Below are 20,843 nucleotides of genomic sequence, written 5' to 3'. Positions count from 1 at the left end.
CAAAAAGAGGTGTCAGACAATTTTTTTTATCATACTGCTTTAATTACATTAAAGATGTCTGTTTCCGTTTTTTCCGTTAAATACCAATTCCTCAGAGCAATTGGTACTTTGCGGAACGGAACGGAACGGAAAAATAAATTAAAAAGTTTACATCAGATTCAACTTGATCACTGTCTCTAATCATCGTCGGAACGGGCTGTTGAAGGCCTCTTTTTTAAAATATAATTACCGATGGAAGGAGAAAGACTTTTTGTGTAACCTGCCTTTGTGTTAAATTTTTTATTATTGATCAAGTCGAAAATGCTATCTAAAACACATACCACTCAGGCAAAAAGAGGTGTCAGACAATTTTTTTTTTATCATACTGCTTTAATTACATTAAAGATGTCTGTTTCCGTTTTTTCCGTTAAATACCAATTCCTCAGAGCAATTGGTACTTTGCGGAACGGAACGGAACGGAAAAATAAATTAAAAAGTTTACATCAGATTCAACTGGATCACTGTCTCTAATCATCGTCGGAACGGGCTGTTGAAGGGCCCTTTTTTAAAATATAATTACCGATGGAAGGAGAAAGACTTTTTGTGTAACCTGCCTTAAATTTTTTATTATTGATCAAGTCGAAAATGCTATCTAAAACACATACCACTCATGCAAAAAGAGGTGTCAGACAATTTTTTTTTATCATACTGCTTTAATTACATTAAAGATGTCTGTTTCCGTTTTTTCCGTTAAATACCAATTCCTCAGAGCAATTGGTACTTTGCGGAACGGAACGGAACGGAAAAATAAATTAAAAAGTTTACATCAGATTCAACTGGATCACTGTCTCTAATCATCGTCGGAACGGGCTGTTGAAGGCCCCCTTTTTAAAATATAATTACCGATGGAAGGAGAAAGACTTTTTGTGTAACCTGCCTGAAATTTATTATTATTGATCAAGTCGAAAATGCTATCTAAAACACATACCACTCATGCAAAAAGAGGTGTCAGACAATTTTTTTTTATCATACTGCTTTAATTACATTAAAGATGTCTGTTTCCGTTTTTTCCGTTAAATACCAATTCCTCAGAGCAATTGGTACTTTGCGGAACGGAACGGAACGGAAAAATAAATTAAAAAGTTTACATCAGATTCAACTGGATCACTGTCTCTAATCATCGTCGGAACGGGCTGTTGAAGGCCCCTTTTTTAAAATATAATTACCGATGGAAGGAGAAAGACTTTTTGTGTAACCTGCCTTAAATTTTTTATTATTGATCAAGTCGAAAATGCTATCTAAAACACATACCACTCATGCAAAAAGAGGTGTCAGACAATTTTTTTTATCATACTGCTTTAATTACATTAAAGATGTCTGTTTCCGTTTTTTCCGTTAAATACCAATTCCTCAGAGCAATTGGTACTTTGCGGAACGGAACGGAACGGAAAAATAAATTAAAAAGTTTACATCAGATTCAACTTGATCACTGTCTCTAATCATCGTCGGAACGGGCTGTTGAAGGCCTCTTTTTGAAAATATAATTACCGATGGAAGGAGAAAGACTTTTTATGTAACCTGCCTTTGTGTTAAATTTTTTATTATTGATCAAGTCGAAAATGCTATCTAAAACACATACCACTCATGCAAAAAGAGGTGTCAGACAATTTTTTTTTTTATCATACTGCTTTAATTACATTAAAGATGTCTGTTTCCGTTTTTTCCGTTAAATACCAATTCCCCAGAGCAATTGGTACTTTGCGGAACGGAACGGAACGGAAAAATAAATTAAAAAGTTTACATCAGATTCAACTGGATCACTGTCTCTAATCATCGTCGGAACGGGCTGTTGAAAGCCCCTTTTTTAAAATATAATTACCGATGGAAGGAGAAAGACTTTTTGTGTAACCTGCCTGAAATTTATTATTATTGATCAAGTCGAAAATGCTATCTAAAACACATACCACTCATGCAAAAAGAGGTGTCAGACAATTTTTTTGTATCATACTGCTTTAATTACATTAAAGATGTCTGTTTCCGTTTTTTCCGTTAAATACCAATTCCTCAGAGCAATTGGTACTTTGCGGAACGGAACGGAACGGAAAAATAAATTAAAAAGTTTAAATCAGATTCATTTTGATCACTGTCTCTAATCAAGGACGACGTGAGGTCAGTCTAGATATCATAATGCATGACTTGCAAATGCGTTAATTTCATGATAATTTATCAGGACAATCCGAATATTTCCCGATGTTATACATTATTACACATTTCACCTGTGAAGATGAGATTAAGTATACATTTGTGTTATTTGTATATGGAAAACCGTAAAACACAGAAATTTTAAAGTTTGTTTTGTTTTAAAGATTTTTCGAAATTTTGATAAATGCCCCCTTTGGATACCTTAAATGAAATTCCGTTCCGTTCCGTTCCGTTCCGTTCCGTTCCGTAAAGTACCAATAGCCCGCCCAAATAATTTTATTTGCGTTTCAGAAATTTATTTTTTTTTATTTAAAAAAAATCGAAATTGTGCCGGAATTTAATCGTATCCGCCGAGTTTGTTCCTGGCTTTACTTATTTCAAATCACGATCTTCAAAGCGCTTGCCTTACGCTGTATTGGGAGCAAACATTTAAATGACATGGAATAGAAAAAGTCTGCCTAAAGTAATGTCAAAGAGGCCGGCAGGGGAAAGCATCTCCCTATGCTGCAATGCATTGGTTAAGGGAGATGGATTTTATCAAAAATCAAATTTTCAGCTATTCTTTGAAAGAAACGTTCTGAGAGACCTTGTAGAGGACTCAAATTTTATCTTTTGTAAAGAAGAAACAGATGATTTCTGCTTGACTTTGTCGCTTCATGAGATAGAAGTTTTTCACCGGGACATCACAGAACAAATATGCATGAATCTTACATTTGTTGAACTTATTAATGAGTATTTGAAATTTATCATTGACAAATTTTCCCTTGAACCAGAGAACAAAGTATCTACTATAGTCAGAACCACAATGATGCATTCAAGCACCAAAGCTTAAAGACCAAAATGGTCCCAGATTTACAGGTTTATAGTAGTTTTGTACCAGTAGATGCTAGCCTGGTACAAAACATACATATTTTAAAGACTAGCATCTTGTGTCAATTGAAGTACTTCCCCCTTTTCTTGCATTTCTTCATAACATGAATAAGATAATTCTTAAAACACAAAAGATACTGATAGAAAAACATATTTATAAATGTATCTAGTGTACTAGTGATGAATAAAATCCCCTCCTTTTCCACAATTCTAAGGGCTCATTAATCTATCTGTATTCATGTAATGCATGTCCAGATTTCTGATATAATCAAACAAGCATTACAACCCATAATTTATTTATCTGCAAAAATTGTCTGTCCTGCTGCATATTTCCATTTTGAATTTATCATACATTTTAAACCTAGTCCTGAAAAACCTTGCACTTGGATAATATTAGTATAAACACCATGTCTATTTGTGCCAACCTTCCAAATTTTTAATATTTTGCTATTCTAATTTGGTACAGATCCTTTATCCTCAAAACTTATCAGGGGCAGTAGACGTGTTTGTATGGTAGTTTGTCACACCATACATGTATGATTACTAGCCTCTAGGTATTGGTTTGAGCCCTAGTTGGGCAGTTGCAAAATTAAGGTTTGATTTTCATGTCATATGTGATAAGGTTAGTCAGTTTCCTCCTGCAGGTTGGCGTTTTCCTTCAAGTACTACGGTTTGGTACGCCACTAAAACTGACTGCCATGAAATTACCCATATGTTGTAGAAAGTGATGTTTATAAAACCAAAGTAAACAATCAAAGTTTTAAATCTTTGTCCATTTGTGCAAGGAGCCGTAGTGGTTGAGCCATTTAACTTATCGGCCTAGCCAAGATCAGATGTGCATTTTGTGTTTCACATGAAGTCAAAAATGAGTATCACCTCAGGGAAAAACTCTTTTGATATTTTGGTTCAAAAATGGTTTAAATTATGAAAAATTGCTATCATTAGGCTAACACTGGAAGCATTTATATAATTACATGCAGTTTTTGGAAGAAATATTTAATATTTTTATTAAATAAATGGTGTTTAAAAACTGTATAATTTTCTTAAATGGTAGGCTTCAAGACATGGTCACCAGTGTCAGATTTTTGGTCAATGACAAAGACAACAAAATATGTTTAGAATTATTGAATATCAAACATTTTAATTGAAAAAAAAATGACAAGAACATGTTTAACTCACAGTTATTTCAAACAACAGTAGCTTTCTTTGATCATTAATCTTATCTGATAAAACTGTATCTAAAATTATCTATAAATAACAAAACTTCCAAAAAAAAAATTTTCTTTTGGTGTATAGAACATTAAAATAACTTGATGCATATTCTTACAATAAACAATCAAACTTAGCAATACAATTTATATGTTTTGTCTACGGACAAGACATTGTATTCATATTTAATGAAATGCATTATTAAAACCTAATTTTGATACAGCTGAAAGTGTTCTCTTAAAAAAAAACCATACATTTTATCAGGTTTATCTATCAAATGATGCTTAACTTCGAGGAAAATGGAAACAAATACATTTTGATAATGTCTACGGACAAGACATTTTATTGATATTCAATTAAATGCTTTCAAAGATGATTGTTAAAGTTAAGATCAAAAGTTACTATTTAAATTTTAAGCTGTGTTTTTTAAATTTTGGAAAATACAAAAATGTACCCATAATTCTTTACATATCTCAATAATTTATTGATTAAGCCAAACTGAAGACACATTCTTTTAACTGAAATACATATATCTGACTGTTTAAAACAATCAAACTATTATTAAAACTCAATTTTGACATAGTTGAATGTGTTCTCTTAAAAGAATAACATACATTTTACCTATCAAATTAGGCTGAAATCAAGGAAATTGGATAGAAATATATTGTGGTAATGTCTACGGACAAGACAATTTCAGTTAAAAAAAAAATCTGTTAGAATTAATTGTGACTATATTCATGTTGAAAATACTGAGTTTTAATTTGAATAGATAACTTTCATCACCTATAAATAAGATTTAAGTTCCATAGCAGACAAATAATTGAATTTAATACTTGTTATGTACAAGTGTCTTGTCCGTAGACACTTCCTCATCTGCTGTTAATACTGAAATGCAAAAGATAAAGTAAGAGAGAGAGAAATACTTTTTCTTCATTTGATTTAGTTAATCTTTTAAGGTATGCATCAACTGGAATAAACAATATTGAAGTAAAATAAGGTATGCTTTTTATGACTGATAATCTGACACTTTTTAAAATCCACTCCCGTAAAGTCATTTTACAAAAATTGAGAACACTTAAATTACCATTCATTTATTAAAAATAAGATATTTCTAAGTTTAAACAACACATAGGACTAATTAAGACCCATAAAGCCAAGCAATATTGATAAAAAGACATGTCTACGGACAAGACATTCTGACATATTTTTGAATTTTTTCCTCTATTAATAGATGGTAGAAAAAAATGTAAGTAGTGTTTTCATATCTACAAAAGAACAGGAACTTAGCAATGCAACATAAATGTAATTATGCTTCCAGTTTACTAGGGAATGCATGTCTACGGACAAGACATTTTTTCACTTTATTTGTATATCCAACTTTGATGGCATATATCTCCAGCTAGGGTACTGCAATTTTGATAAATGAGGTAGTTTCTGATAATGTATATACTAGAAGAGAAAATAAAAGACATAATAGCATAAATTTAATTTATTTTTCTCTTTTATCACTACACTGAGCAAGCTAAAAACAGAAGTACAAAATTGCATAACTGGCGCATAGTATTCAACTTTTTATCATAACTTTGTAACCACTGAAGATTTTTTGTTGCAACAACCAGTAAAAGAAAGAAGAATAAATTGTCTATAACAGTGAACCAATAATGTAGTTCAAATTAAGTTCAATTATTAACTATCAATTGATAAAAAAAGGTAAATTTTAAATGAAACAACATAACGTGTAATTTTGCCCATTTTCAGCGTGTATTTTAGTGGTTTTTTTTCAAAACGGTAACACCTATACATGATATTTGATATTCATTGTGAAACCCTACATCCTCTTCTTCAGTTCAAAGATGTATTACTTATGTAAAGTTTATCTTCTTGTCTTTACAAGTCTATAACATAGACCCAATATGAAATGCACATCTGATCTTGGCTAGGCCGTATGGTAATTTTACCAAACTGTGACCACAACTTCAAGATGTGACATCAGGCCTCTGTTCAATGGGCAGTCCCACAATAAAAGTTAAATTTTCACGTCATACATTTTATATGGTTAGTTTGTCAGTTTCCTGTCTCAGTTCTGTGTTTTTTCTGGGTGCTTTGTTTAACTCTGCCAATAAAACTGACTGTCTTAGATATAGGAAGATGTGGTGTGAGTGCCAATGAGACAACTCTCCATACAAATAACAATTTAAAAAGTAAACCATTATAGGTTAAAGTACGGCCTTCAACACGGAGCCTTAGCTCACACCGAACAACAAGCTATAAAGGGCCCCAAAATTACTAGTGTAAAACCATTCAAACGGGAAAACCAACGGTCTAATCTATATAAACAAAACGAGAAACGAGAAACACGTATATATTACATAAACAAACGACAACTACTGTACATCAGATTCCTGACTTAGGACAGGTGCAAACATTTGCAGCGGGATTAAACGTTTTAATGGATCCAAACCTTCTCCCTTTTTCTGAAACAATAGCATAACATCACAACAAAGAAAAACATACGATAAAATATCAATTGGCAGACTTAACTCAATCAAAAAACGTATGATTAAACAATGAACGAATAAATTTGATCTGCGATATCTGAATACAAATGCACAGTTAATTAAATATTAGAGACAAACATTCATGACCAAAAAGCTAACAAGCTAACATGTCTTACATGAAATTATCTGTATGATGTAGAATGTGACATTGACAGTTGACCCCTTTCAAAGAAACCACCAACATGTACACACAACAATGCCGCAATCTTTTAGACAACATTGATCTAGAGACTGTATGATTTACATGTATAAAGCTTTTAAATGTAAAAAAAAAAAAAAAATCCCTACCTACCTACCCACCTGCTTATAGTGTGGGTCGGCAATGCCAAACAAACAATTTTTTAAGGGTGGCCCTATGTTGTGTCATGTGTGCTGTTGTTTGTTTGTCTTTTTCTTTTTTAGCCATGGGTTGTCAGTTTGTTTTAGATTTATCAGTTAGACTGTCCCTTTGGTATTTTTCGTCCCTCTTTTAATTGGAGGCGAAATAGGAAACGCAAAATCTATTTATTTTGGCCTGACACAGTGGTTGATTAACTTATACGAAATCAACCCAACCATAATCTATCCACACTCAGGACCAATTTTGTCCAAGACCAATTCAATTCTTTTATCATTTTACAGAAAGGATCTACAGAAAACTTACAAAAGAAGGGTACAAATTGATAGCTTATAGCATGATGATCCAAAATTATCATGTTTTTCAATGCCACTGCATCAGTCAAACAAGTAAGCTTGTTATATTCATTGTGATAACTTCACTCCCATAAGAGGTGTCAATAACTTGTGTCATCACTTGCAGAGGCACTGAAACCAGGTGTTTGATATAGAAAATGTAAAAGATTTTGAGGACAGAAAAATGTTAAGGTGGCACCACCAAAAATCAAACTTGATCTGTATTTAGAGTAAATAAGCATTTTGAATAATTTCATAACCTTCTGTTTAGGCTTACTTATGTAAGAGATAAGAAACAAAATCATCAATTTTTCCTTTTTTTCAACCAGCATTAACTCTTGAACAGATAAAGTGACACCACCAGTCCAAATTCAAACTTGATCTGTATTTTGTGTTAGTAGGCATTTCATTTCATAAGTTTCATTATATTTGGTTGCAGCAAACTAAAGTGAGAGAACAGAAACCAATTTTTGGAGGTATAGGAGTAAATCTTTATGACCCCTCTGCTACAGCAGGGTCATAAAAATGTTTTCATAAAGCAAATAATTTTACCTATCTATAAACTACCCAGCTTAATTATTTGGAGAGGAAATAGGAAACACTAAATTCCGTTATTTTGGCCTGCCACACTGGTTGATAAACTTATATGAAATCAACCAACCATAATCTATACCCACTTAGGATTATTTTTATCCAAGACTTATTCAATACTTTTATTTACTTCACAGAAAGGATCTGCAGAAAAATTTACAAAAGGGAAAATTGATCTGTAGCCTTTTCAAGATGATCCAAAACTATCATAATTTTCAACGCCACTGCATCAGTCAAACAAGTAAGCTTGTTATATTCATTGTGATAACTTCACTCCCATAAGAGGTGTCAATAACTTAAGTCATCACTTGCAGAAGCACTGAAACCAGTGTTTGAAATATTTTTAAACTAGCACAGTTAAAGTGACACCACCAAAAATCGACATGATCTGTATTTTGTGTTAAAAGGAATTGCGTATTTAGTTTATTTGAAGCAAACTAAAGACGAGAGAGAAAACCAGACAAGGTGGCATCATAATAAGGAGATCTTTTTTACCTACAAAGTCTGCAATCAGCTGCTAGTCTGAAGCCCCGACAAGTATTTGCATAATTTTCATAAATGTCAAACTACAGTACGGGTAGGGACTTATTTTTATGGATGTCTTAATCCGTCTAGTCGGATATGAATAATCCGACATTTTTATGGTAGGTAGTATGGTCATTAATCAACAGATCCAGGTGTGAATGGTCCTTTCATCTTAATCTGTGTTGCTAGAATTACGGTTCACTGATTTCAGAATCAGGTTACCTGTAATTTTAACCTCTCAGTCACTTTATTGATTATATTAGTTCTACATCGTATTTGACATAAAATATTTTTACAGGTGAAGTACTGGAGAAAACTTTGTTTTAATAAAAATAGCCTATTTTTGTTAATTATGGTTTTTATATTTCAACTGCTGTTTATTTTCTTTGTTTCTAAAAATTATTTTTGATTTTATGTTCCTTTTCGTTTGTTTTTTTTTTTTTGTATCTTTTTCTTATTTGTTTGCATAAATTTTTTAAACATATATATTTTTACATGTATTCTATTTCTTGAAGCTTACGGTTATTTTTGTTTTACTGATTTATTTTCCACGTAAATCCATTGATTAGCAGAATGCTGTCTCAAGTGCTGCTGCATACGTTTTAGTTTGACGCGGTCACATGCAAAATATTTCTATAATTTGTATTTAATATTCAGTCTGTGTTGGGTCAGTTCCGAGATAAAAATAATTACAGTGAGCAATACTTGTATATTATTAGTAGCTTGATGATTCTTTGTAGTTTTTACTTTTTCTGTAAACAAATAGTGTCCGAAAGTTGGAGATGTATAACTAAAATAGAACGCAAATAATAACGCCAGAAGAAAATATTGATTCTTCCCGGGCATAAGTTTATTTTAAGATTTCCGTGTTAGTTCATTATGCTAAATCAATATAATTGATCTGCATTTGGGGGTAGGGGGTAAAAGGGGTCCGGATCTCTAAATCCCGGGCTTAAAAACACGAAGTCCCAAAGTCCCGAATTTAAATAAATTTAAATCCTAACATCGCGAAAAAAGAATTCCCAGATCCCGAAAGGGTTAATCCCTAAATCCCGAACTTCATTGCATAATATTAATTTACGCACAATCCATGTAAAAAAAGGAAACTTGTATGTTATATTTTTTATAGCAATCTAAAAGAAAAAATTGCCGTGAAAAGACAATTCCATGATACACATATCAGTGATCAAAAGCCCGGTGTGCACATGGTTGAACTTTAACTTGACTCCACTCACAATAACACTGAATGCTAATAAAAGATATTAAAGATCAATTTTGTCCACTGCACGAGATTTTTATATGGCGGGAAATATCGTAACGGTAAACACAGGTGACCTTACTGAACGACCGTGGGAAAATCCATTCATGATTAAATTTGATGTGGAATGATTGACAGTGTTGTGCTTTAGTTTTGAGGCTCTTGATCGATTTACCAGAATAAAAATTTAATCGATTTACATACATGTATAATCAAAACAAGATTTAGTCTTCTTTAACTATTTTTTGTTTTATTTTTATCAGTCATTTCCCGGATTCCCATTTAAATATCTATTTGGAGACCTCCTTTAAACTTCGGAAATAATACAACATCGATTTAAAAAATCATACTGACTGCGCGAGCTTTAGAATGACTAGAAGGACAACGAAAAAGTAAAGACAGCTGATCACGACTAGTACGACTAGCCTTCAACCCCATTGGGATATAAATGTGCATTTATTCAATAAACTATATAAGGTTAAACTTTGATTTTCGTGTATCGATTTGATACAATTTGTAAAATATATTTATAACACCGGCGATTTTCATAAAAAATTTCAGACATGATAATAGAAAGGCATTATCTCGAGTGTCAACAATTTAAAAAAAAAATTTTTAAAAATAGGAATCGAAATATGATCTCGGCGTTATAAATATTGTATTAAAAGAAACCAATTGTTTGACGTTCAAAGAGATTAACGGGAAATATGTCAAAATAGAAAGCACAAGTGATCTGTCTGACCAAAATGTTTCACTTGCAGAAATGATTGACAGGTGTGAATAGATGTAGAGGCTCCGACGGGGAAAGTTGTATCAAAAGGAAAATAACTTAATTCACAATGCCTATACATATTTTATAAATAGGATATGTTGGCCTTATACTTAAAATTGAGTTTCTAATAACATATAAAGGAACAGGACGTTAAAAGGGGGAAATAATATAACCATCAACGAAAACTCGTATAATTTACGGGATTGAAGTCTCAACAATTTGATTTAAACTTCTATTGAAAACAGTCTTGGTTGTTATTAGGCTTATTATTTTGAATTAGATGAAATATTTATGGTTTACAAATACAAATACAAAATAGTTTATTGGCACAAAACTATTGAAATAATTGGCAACACAATATATTGTTAAAAATCGTCTTTTTTTCATTTTCAAATTATAAAAAAAATAAAATTATATTTAATTTTAATTTTAATTCTTTCTCTTTGAATACAAAACAATATTTTACATTTATCTATCCTCCATAAATACCAATATATCTGTACAGGTAAAATTTAATTTTAATCAACCTGGTACAGATTGATTTACGACCTTCCACTTTGATATTACACTGGGACAACTGTCCGACCAGTCTGACATCTAGACGGATTAAGACATCCATAAAAATAAGTCCCTACCCGTACTGTATTGGACTGCAGATTAGTCGTTTAAATAGATTCTGGTGCAGATTGTATATATATATTTTCAATCAAAATATAAGCTAACCCAAGAACAAGCCATATACCCTTGCCTTTATCTTGCACTAAATATTAAATGTGTATATAAAAGAAACATCTGTATAGTAGCTGTCAGCTGAAATTCGTAGCGGTTATCGGTAAAAATAATCTGAACTATCAATCAATTCACTCGGGATAAAAGTTTTTCACATGTAATTCATAAATCGTCAAAAGAAAAACCACTACTGACCTACCTTTCAAGTGATCGCACTGTAATAATCCTGACCTTCACATTTTCCAGAGTAATTTCGCCATATTCGTTTCTATGAGGATCCCTTGTTTACATATGGCACACGTCACTTTCGGAGTTTCTTTTCATTGAGTTTCCCGTGCTTTATGCAAATTTTATGAAATTGAACTCCACAGAAACACTTCCGGTAAAAACAATGGCGGATTCCACCTTTCAAAATCGTCTCAGAAAATGTGAGGCCAGGATTATCACAGTGCAATCTATTAAAAGATAGGTCAGAAGTGTTTTATCTTTTGGCGATTTATGAAAGGAATGTGAAAAACTATATCACGAGTGAACGTGGTTGATAGTTAAGATTATTTTTCACCGATAACTGCTACTAATTTCAGCTGACGGCGACTATAGTGATGAATTACAGTTTAAACCATAACTAAAATTAATCAGAATTAAAATCATGCTATACATTCAGTATACATACAGTGCTGAAGGTTTGTCTGCTGCCTTTCAACAAGTAACTGGAATTGTTTCTGATGATTAACCACTGTAGATCTGCAGACATTGCCATTTTGTCTGGTCTGAAAATATCAAAAGTAGATGCTTTACATTGGCAGCTACATATACATGACTACTGTACATGTACTATTTTGAAAATGGATAGGTCTTCAGAGGAGGGGCCCAAGGCCCCACCCCCTTTTTTTGGGAAAAATTTTGGAATGGCATGACCAAAGCCGGCCCCGTCTTAGGCAGTCAGTGGGCCCTCACTTATGAAAATTTCTGGATCCACCAGTGGTCTTTATCTTATAAATAAAGAGAATTTTGTAATGCAGAGGCAGCCCAAAATAAAACTGACAATTCTACTGATTTTGAAACTGGGTGACATTTTTCAATTATGTGACTTACATACCTTGTGTTATACTGATCATGAAGTATGTGGGTTTAACAATCAAGGACAAGTGCCTGTGATCAATGATGTGCAAGAGCAGGGAATAATATTTCAACTTCAAGCAAGATATAATTTATAAATCGCTGCTGGATAACTCGGACTAAAACAAAATCGGCCTATAACAGAATCGGACTATAACAAACTCGGACTATAACAAACTCGGCCTACCATTATTTATATGCAGAAATATATTGAACAAACTCGGACTACGATTAGTAGTTTGTTTATTTTTTTTACTAGTTATAAAAAAAACCTTATACTAGTATATTAAATTTATATACGAGTTTATGAGATTATAATTAATATTTTTGAAAAAAAAAGACAATATATAGAAGTGTATTAAATGTTTGTTATATGAGTTGAATTTGATATGTTTAGTTTAAATGAGAATAATTAACTTCTATTTGAAATATTATTGTGATTTATTATAATAGATAGAATATTAAAAATACATTTGGAGTAAAATTGAAAAAAAACAACAGAGATTTCTTTGATCTTACCAAATACTTCTATAAAATAACATGGAAAAAAATCCCTTATAATTTTCAACCTATTGCTGGTCCATAAAGCTCAAATGTCGATATTTTAGTGAACGATAGCAGAGATGACACAGATGTGTCAATATATAATTAAAAAAAAAAGGTCTAGTGGGACTGGGGCTTTATAGACAAGACAAAATACATTTACTTTGATATTTAGTTCCTAATTTCGTGTAATAACAGGTAGTTTTGTTTTCACTTGGGTGATTAAATAGGTGTCAACAGTTCATGTGCCAGTTGTTTGTTTAACTAATTATACAACGATACACCTGGCATGATGTCACAATCAATTAAGATATACATATAATAAAAATTAATTCTGAGAGGGACATTATTACAAATAATAATACTGAAAAGACACATCAGAGGTTAATTTTCAATATATCAATATTAAAAAGAAGTTTTTTTTGTACTATATATCTTGTTAAGTTTTTTTTTTTTATCCCCTTCAATAAATTATTTATTAATTAATTGTAGCAAGGATTTGTATAGTAAGACAAAATCCTTGATTGTAGATAAAAAATAATTTCAAATTAAGAATTGAAAATTAATTTCCAATAACAACAACAACCAACATTATACTTATATTCTTCTAGTAGTCCGAGTTTGTCATAGTCCGATTTTGGGAGGCCGATTAAGTTATAGGCCGAGTTTGTCATAGTCCGATTTTGTTATAGGCCGAGATATCATGGATTCTTATAAATAATGCAGAAACTAAAATTTCATATGAAGTCCGTTACAGAGATAACTTTAGTGACAAGTGCATAGCCATTATACAGTTTAAATAACTCAACTGAATTTAAACAGAACGTGTACGAAATATAAATTTGGTCAAAGTAGAAAAAAGGGGGAACTGAGCTGAAACTTTTAGACATTGGAATTCAAACAATGGTTCATTTGAAGTTATTTTTGACAGTCATTTCATTTGCCAAACTATGGAAAAAGACTGTTTTATTTCATTCAGTGGTAAATTGTTGGGTATAAAAGTGGAAAACTGCAAAGTAAAGCAGCGTGTTAGATCCACATGTTATACCTTAGGTGAGCAGTGAAAAAGAGGCCATGTCAGAACTTCTTTCAGCTGTTTTCCGGTTACTTAAATTATTAGAAATATGTATATATGTTTTACTTAGAAAAGGGAGAAAATATATACTTTATCGTTAATTACACAGTGATTAATTATATAATAAGTTAAGAAATGAATTTGAACTTATTATTTATTGAACTATTTTTAATTAATTTTTTACCGGAAGTGAGTGGGCGCATTAATATATTTGTTTACAATTGGAGAACGCATGTTGAAACCATAGGCTAAATGCATAGGCTGGTTCTTTACCTTGCAACGTACGCGTGTCAAAACCAAACAGATAAAGGACAGAGAACCAGTCTAGTTGAAACCAGAGACATATGTCCCTGTTGATTTTTTTGTATAATCAAATTTATGTAATCCTAGGCAAATATACGTTATTCTAGGCAGATTTCATAGATGAGCTCAAGTAAAAAATTCCCTGTTCCAAAAATAAAAGATAAACAAGAAATACTTGGTGAACACTTGTATGTCAAAATTTCGCATATTGTCAACACAGGACAAGTCTCTGAAAATTCAGAACTCATTTGCAAAGTTACAGGAATCCTTCTTGAACGGAAAAATGATGAATTATTGCGTATGCTTAGTGATGATAGTTTCTTGAAAAAGAGAGTTGATGAAGTTGTATCCCACCCAGACATGTAAGGTTCAATATATATGTATTTACACCTTAATTATGGTTATTTATTTCAATCAAGATAAGTTCTGAAATACAACTTTTCCATGATGTCACAACTGCACAATATAGTTGGAACTATCTGGGACCCTCTGTAAAGCTATATATTGTCCTATGAAATATTGTACCACAAGACAATATTTCATAACTATGTATCATCAGAGACATATAATACATTGTATTATATGTCTCTGGTATCATGAAATATTGTCCTCGTCTATGGAAAAATGTCCAAAGAAAGACAAATTTTCATAGTGAAATTTTGTCTGTATATAGACAATATTTCACAGATGAATACTGTGGAACTTTGTCTTGTTAAAGGAAGGTTATATTTTGTGTGAATTGAGACAACATTTCACAGATGTATACTATGAAACTTTGTCCTGTTAAAGGGAGGTTATATTTTGTGAGTATTGAGACACTATTTCATAGACAGATTGTCATGGAATTTTGTCACATGAAGGGGAGGTTATCAACATATATTCATGTTAGAGATTTTCTATAGGAATTTGTGTATATATTTACAAAATAAGTAATTGTCAGTATATGACTTATATTTGTACAGTATAATGTAATATAATACAATGAAACATGCGATGGAGAGTTGTCTCATTGCCACTCATACCACATCTTCCTTTATCTATTTGACAATTCTTTATTCTATAATAAACCATTTGTAAAGTATCTATGCAAATTTGAAACTCACTATTAGTAATAATATACATTCCTTACTATACAAAACCATTTTAGTTATAAATGTAGAAATGTGCATGATGCATGCTTGTGTACTATTTCTAATTGTGTAAAAAATTCCATTAAAAAAGATTTTCAAAACCAGTATTGATCAGTATTTCATAGTGAAGTACAAAAAATGTATTGTCATTAACAGAATTTCATATTGAAATATTGTACAGAAGGAGGAGACAAAATTTCATGGACAAGGACACTATTTCATAATAAAATATTGTCAGGGACAATATTTCATTAATGAATACTGTCAGTGGACAATATTTCATTATGAAATACTGTCATTGAACAATATTTCATATGGAATTTTGTCTGACAGACAATTTTTCATGGAGAACAATATTTTATGTTACACCTCTTTAAATAATGTAGTATTGTTTAAGGGACGACATCAAAAGTTCAATGTAGGATAAATAACTTAATTCACATAGTTTTTTCACTGACCCCCCACCCCCCTCTTAACTTAATTTGGGAAAAATTGATAATTGATTTACCAATAGGGATATATGTAAAAATCGATTTTAGATATACAGAATTTTAACCTCCCTCCCCCCCCCCTCCCAAACTATTTGATTTAAGTTTTTTATCCTACATCGATTTTTTGATGTCGTCCCTAATATAAAACTTTTTTTAACAAACAATGCATAAAAATTTAAGCAGACATATAAAATTAAAAGATTCCAGGTCTGCTCAAACCAAAGACCTTAAATTTGCTGCTTTTCCACTTAACATGCATCATTCAGGAATAAGAGCAAGTATGTATGTACTTCAAGGTTCCGCCAGTTGAGATGCACCCCTTGATTGACTGCAAGGTACAGTGGATCCATGTACACTCCCTAAGGGTTAATGGAGATGTGTCCTTTACAATATTATCCCACCACCAGAACAATCCCCACCCAACACCGCCCATGGGAGCTCAGTGGCCAAATAATATATCCTCAGGTAGGGACCTGGGTGACACATCTTTCTTCACTCAGATTGTTATCTTATGAACTAGCACCTTATGAATTAGGCTCTTGAGGTCAGTTTTAAACAAAGCCTGTTCACAATCAGATGTCACATTAACTTGTTCTTGTGCTGATGTGCATGTTATAATTTACATGTGGGTATAACATACCAATCCATTATCATCACCTTATTTTTCAATGTCATAATAAAAGAAAAGTATTTCTAAAGTTTAGACTCTTACTTTTATACCAGCATATAACTGATCATAAAGAAATTTATAGATTAAAGGTATTTTTTATGCAAATGACAAATAAGCATTATGTGCATATTATTTATGTTCTTTGGATAGTTGTTAGTAATACCATATTTACATTTTGTACTTTTGATAATAAGGAAGATATAGATATTTGTTGATTGTCCCTCATGACTATTCATTATGGTTAAAAAAAATATTATTATAATGTATGATAATTTTAAATATTCATTTCACAGAAAAAAAATTGATGTGATCAACATTCTCAGAGATGAACACTATAAAAAAAGTTAAATCATGAAAGTACTGAACTCCGAGGTGAATTCAAAACTGAAAATGTACCCTAGTATCATGAGTATAGAGGGAATTTTGGAAAAAAACTTAGCTTTTCAAAATGAAAGATAATATTTTATCACAGTATTTGAAATCAGCTTTAAATTAAACATTTTTATTTACAGTAAGCCTATTCCAGTAGATCTGTATTCATCAAAAGATGTTTCAGACCACACATCATCAACAGAGGAAGAACTACTATTTGATTCTGTCCAATCAATTGACAGTGAACACTGTTCGAAAATAACAGGTACCTCAATCATGTATAGGTTTATCTATTGTAAAATGTTAAAAAGTTCATGCTTGACGCACACATAACATATTAATAGGTTACAATCTGCAGTTATTAACAAACTTAAAACAGTTCAGATAAATGAGGAAATGTTAATTATACATGTAACTATATTTCAAGAACAATTTTAACAATTAGAGATACAACCTATTTTAGTGTGTATCTGGGACAGACGGACGCCAAAGGGAATTGAGATATAATACAGCTTTTGACAAGATACATGTATCTGACTGTATTTTGATATTCTTTATTTCAAGTAATATGTTGTACCCTAGTTATTATGGCTTGGAATTTTTAGTGGATAAGACATATTTACCAGTTGTTGTCGCTTGAACACATTCCCCATTTCCATTCTCAATTTTATACTGTATAGCACTCACTTTAATAATAGCCTTATTGACCTGGTAGATCTAACGAACCCATCAGTGATATTTACCTCTCATGTTATAAAGTCTACGCCTACAAAATCCAAACAATTTGACAGTGGTGATAATGACACCTTCTTTACATGAATTTGCTTTAATTTACATGATTTATCTGTATTATTTTATTTTTAAGATTGATTTTATGCACTGAACGTTTTCTTTTTACATTCTATTTTATGCACTGAACGTTTTCTTTTTTTTTGTCTATTTTTGTTCAAATTTGTTGTTTTTTCCAGTCAGAGTAAAGATTTGTGACAACATGCATGCTGTTAATATAGGGAAGCGTCCTTAATAAAAAAGTCACAAACTGAAATTATTACTGACTGTGACAGAAAAAAAAGACATACAAACAGCACTCAACAACAGCATAAAAAAAGACATCAAAGGCTGACCAACACAAACTTAAGAGTTTTAGTCTTTGAAAATATTGTCTGTGTTAATAATCATTATATATTATACCTATTTTTGCTGCATTATAAGTATTCATATGAATGGATATACCATCTGTCAATCAGTTAGTTATTGATTTGATTGATTGAGTGCAAGTGTGGTTTGCTAATTTTCAGTGACATGATGATGTATTTCATGCATATTCAAGAAGAAATTGGATGTTACTGTCTTTAATACAAGTCCCCATTTGAAAAAAATGAAAGTGACATGCTTATATTCTGCTTATTTCTAGCATCTATGCAGATTCAAATAATATTTCAAACTGATCATTAAAGATAATATGTAAAGGGAGATAATCAATGAATTAAAAAAAAATAATGTTTTTACAAAGGGAAGGATTTTCTTTTCTTCAAATTGAAGGAAACAATGAGACAATATTTCACTATTAGAGAAAATTATAATGAATTGGACTTATACAAGTTTTTTATTTTTGAAAATGGCAATTTATTTGAAAGAAAAAAAATAATTTTATATTTTAGGTATGATTTTGGAATTAGGAAAGGAAAATGTGAAAGTCTTGTTGCAACATCAAGAAAAGTTACAGCTGGCTGTAGATAAAGCCAGATTAGCCATTGACAGTAGTGAAAGAGAATTTATAGGAGAGATGTTGTACCAGAAGATAGAGACAGTATATCCAAAACATGTAGAGAAAATCACAGGTAAATCATGTCACAAGTTTATCCTACAGCAATCAATGTCTCAGGAACATTGGAAATATGTCCACTGAAGGTTTTAAGTGTGAAACAAGTTAAAAACTTTGAGCTATAGTGTCTACCATCTGATGAGAGGCCTGATGGGTTATTTTAATTCTTTGTGATCGGCTCATTTTTGCTATCGTGATCCGTTTTTCTACAAATTTTTTTTTTATATTTTTATGATCTGTGATCATGGGAATTTATTTTCTATGAATCATGATTGACAAAAAAATCAACTCGTGAAATGTGATGAGACCCCCACCCCCCATGAGGCCCCTCTCTATTTTCAGCAGGACATACTTATGTTGTTTGTCTGTTCATTTACATGTCAAACAAAATATAGGATGCTTTTAATAAACCCCATAAAGGGGCCTTGTAATCACTAGCCAGTCAGCACTGAGATAGTGAGTTAAAACCCTGCTCATGCAGATGCACTTGATTCCAATCTTAATTGACTGAGATTGTAAGTTTTCCTATTGAAGGTCAGAGGTTTTCTCCAGGCACTCTGGCTTCCTGCACCAATAAAAAGTGGCCACCACTAAATAGCCCAAAGAGGTGCTTAAAAGTGGCATTATAACACAGAAAATCAAATCAAACACCATGCAACTTGTATGGAATATTTGAATGGGTGGAAGAAAGCTCTTTTATATTCTTTCAGAGATCTTGATGTATCACACATGTGTTTACAATAAATCAGGTAGTTGAAAAAAAAAATCTTTTCAAGTAAATCAAAGTGCTTAAGGTTAGAGGGTTTAATAGTTTAATAAGCACTAAAAACTTGAGATATCATTTGGAGTATTTTGTAATCTAACAATATTTTATTTTGTAGGCATGTTGATGGAGATGGAACCAGATAAGCTGAAGGAACTTTTGCAAGATGAACACTTACTCAAACAATGTATAGACAAAGCTTATGTAGCATTAAATAAAGTATCATGACACAAATGTTTGTTGTCCACAAATTCTGTAGATGTACAGTGAACCAAACATCTATAATGGTTTACTTTTATAAATTGTTACTTGGATGGTGAGTTGTCTCATTTGCACTCATACCACATCTTCGCATTCTGAGAGTATTGCATGTTTACCAGTTAAAAATTCAAAGAACTGGAACAAAAATGCTAATTTCATCTATATTTTGTCATGGTGTTAAATATATAACAAATATCAAGTCAATATCTTCAAGCATGATGAAAAAAAGTTGTGAATTTTCTATGTCCAAAACAACTCTGCACTAAATTATCAGACATGAACAAAATTTGAACTTGATCTGAAACTTTTCATGATAGAACAATATACCAAAATATCAAAGCAATATCTACAAGGACAGAGTGCAAACCTAAAGTCCCCTTCAAATTTGTCAGTATGGGACTAAAAAGAAATCGAAGAGAAACTGACAAGACCATCTAAAATCAAATCCACACAAAAAAAAAAGTTCACATGCTTATACTTTACAGAAATCCAAAAATCCATTACCAGTGCGAGACAAAAATGTGTTCATATAAAAAAGAAGAAGTGGTATGATACTCTCAACAAGAGACCAAATGACACAGAAGTTAACAACTATAGGTCATCGAACAGCCTTCATTGCCCTGCAACAATGAGCAAAGCCCATACCGCATAGTCCGCTATGAAAAATTAAAGGCCCCGAAATGACAATGTAAACAATTTAAATGAGAAAACTAAGGACCTAATTGATGTACAAAAAAAAAAACGAAAAACTATATGTAACACATAGACAACCAACAACTACTGAATTACAGGCTCCTGACTGGGGACAGGCACATACATACAGAATGTGGCGTGGTTAAACATGTTAGCGGGATCCTAACCCTCCCCCTAACCTAGGACAGTGGTATAACAGTACAAAATAAGAATGAACTATAAAATTCAGTTGA

The 20,843-nt window shown here is 31.7% G+C and overlaps 2 protein-coding genes across 2 annotated transcripts in view; one reads left to right on the top strand and one right to left on the bottom strand.

Annotated features, from left to right (window-relative positions):
* LOC143062897 (large ribosomal subunit protein eL28-like) overlaps positions 1 to 14,100 on the bottom strand; it is a 35,291-nt gene extending 21,191 nt beyond the window's left edge. Inside the window, exons 1-2 of the mRNA XM_076234712.1 lie at positions 14,076 to 14,100; positions 12,039 to 12,135 (exon numbers count right to left, since the gene is read on the bottom strand). Coding sequence (XP_076090827.1) covers positions 12,039 to 12,125 — 87 coding nt within the window. The 5' untranslated portion in view covers positions 12,126 to 12,135; positions 14,076 to 14,100. The remainder of the gene's footprint in view (positions 1 to 12,038; positions 12,136 to 14,075) is intronic.
* A 208-nt stretch (positions 14,101 to 14,308) lies between these two features.
* LOC143062896 (uncharacterized) lies at positions 14,309 to 19,890 on the top strand. The gene is made up of 4 exons (XM_076234711.1): positions 14,309 to 14,767; positions 17,209 to 17,333; positions 18,730 to 18,909; positions 19,775 to 19,890. The coding sequence occupies exons 1-4, from the start codon at positions 14,526 to 14,528 to the stop codon at positions 19,882 to 19,884; spliced, it is 657 nt and encodes a 218-aa protein (XP_076090826.1). The 5' UTR covers positions 14,309 to 14,525; the 3' UTR covers positions 19,885 to 19,890.
* Positions 19,891 to 20,843: the final 953 nt, after the last annotated feature.

The sequence above is a fragment of the Mytilus galloprovincialis genome, chromosome 2 (assembly GCF_965363235.1).
Source record: "Mytilus galloprovincialis chromosome 2, xbMytGall1.hap1.1, whole genome shotgun sequence".
Taxonomy (NCBI): domain Eukaryota; kingdom Metazoa; phylum Mollusca; class Bivalvia; order Mytilida; family Mytilidae; genus Mytilus; species Mytilus galloprovincialis.
The sequence above is the reverse complement of the archived record's forward strand: the minus strand, read 5'-3'. Positions and strand labels throughout refer to the sequence as shown.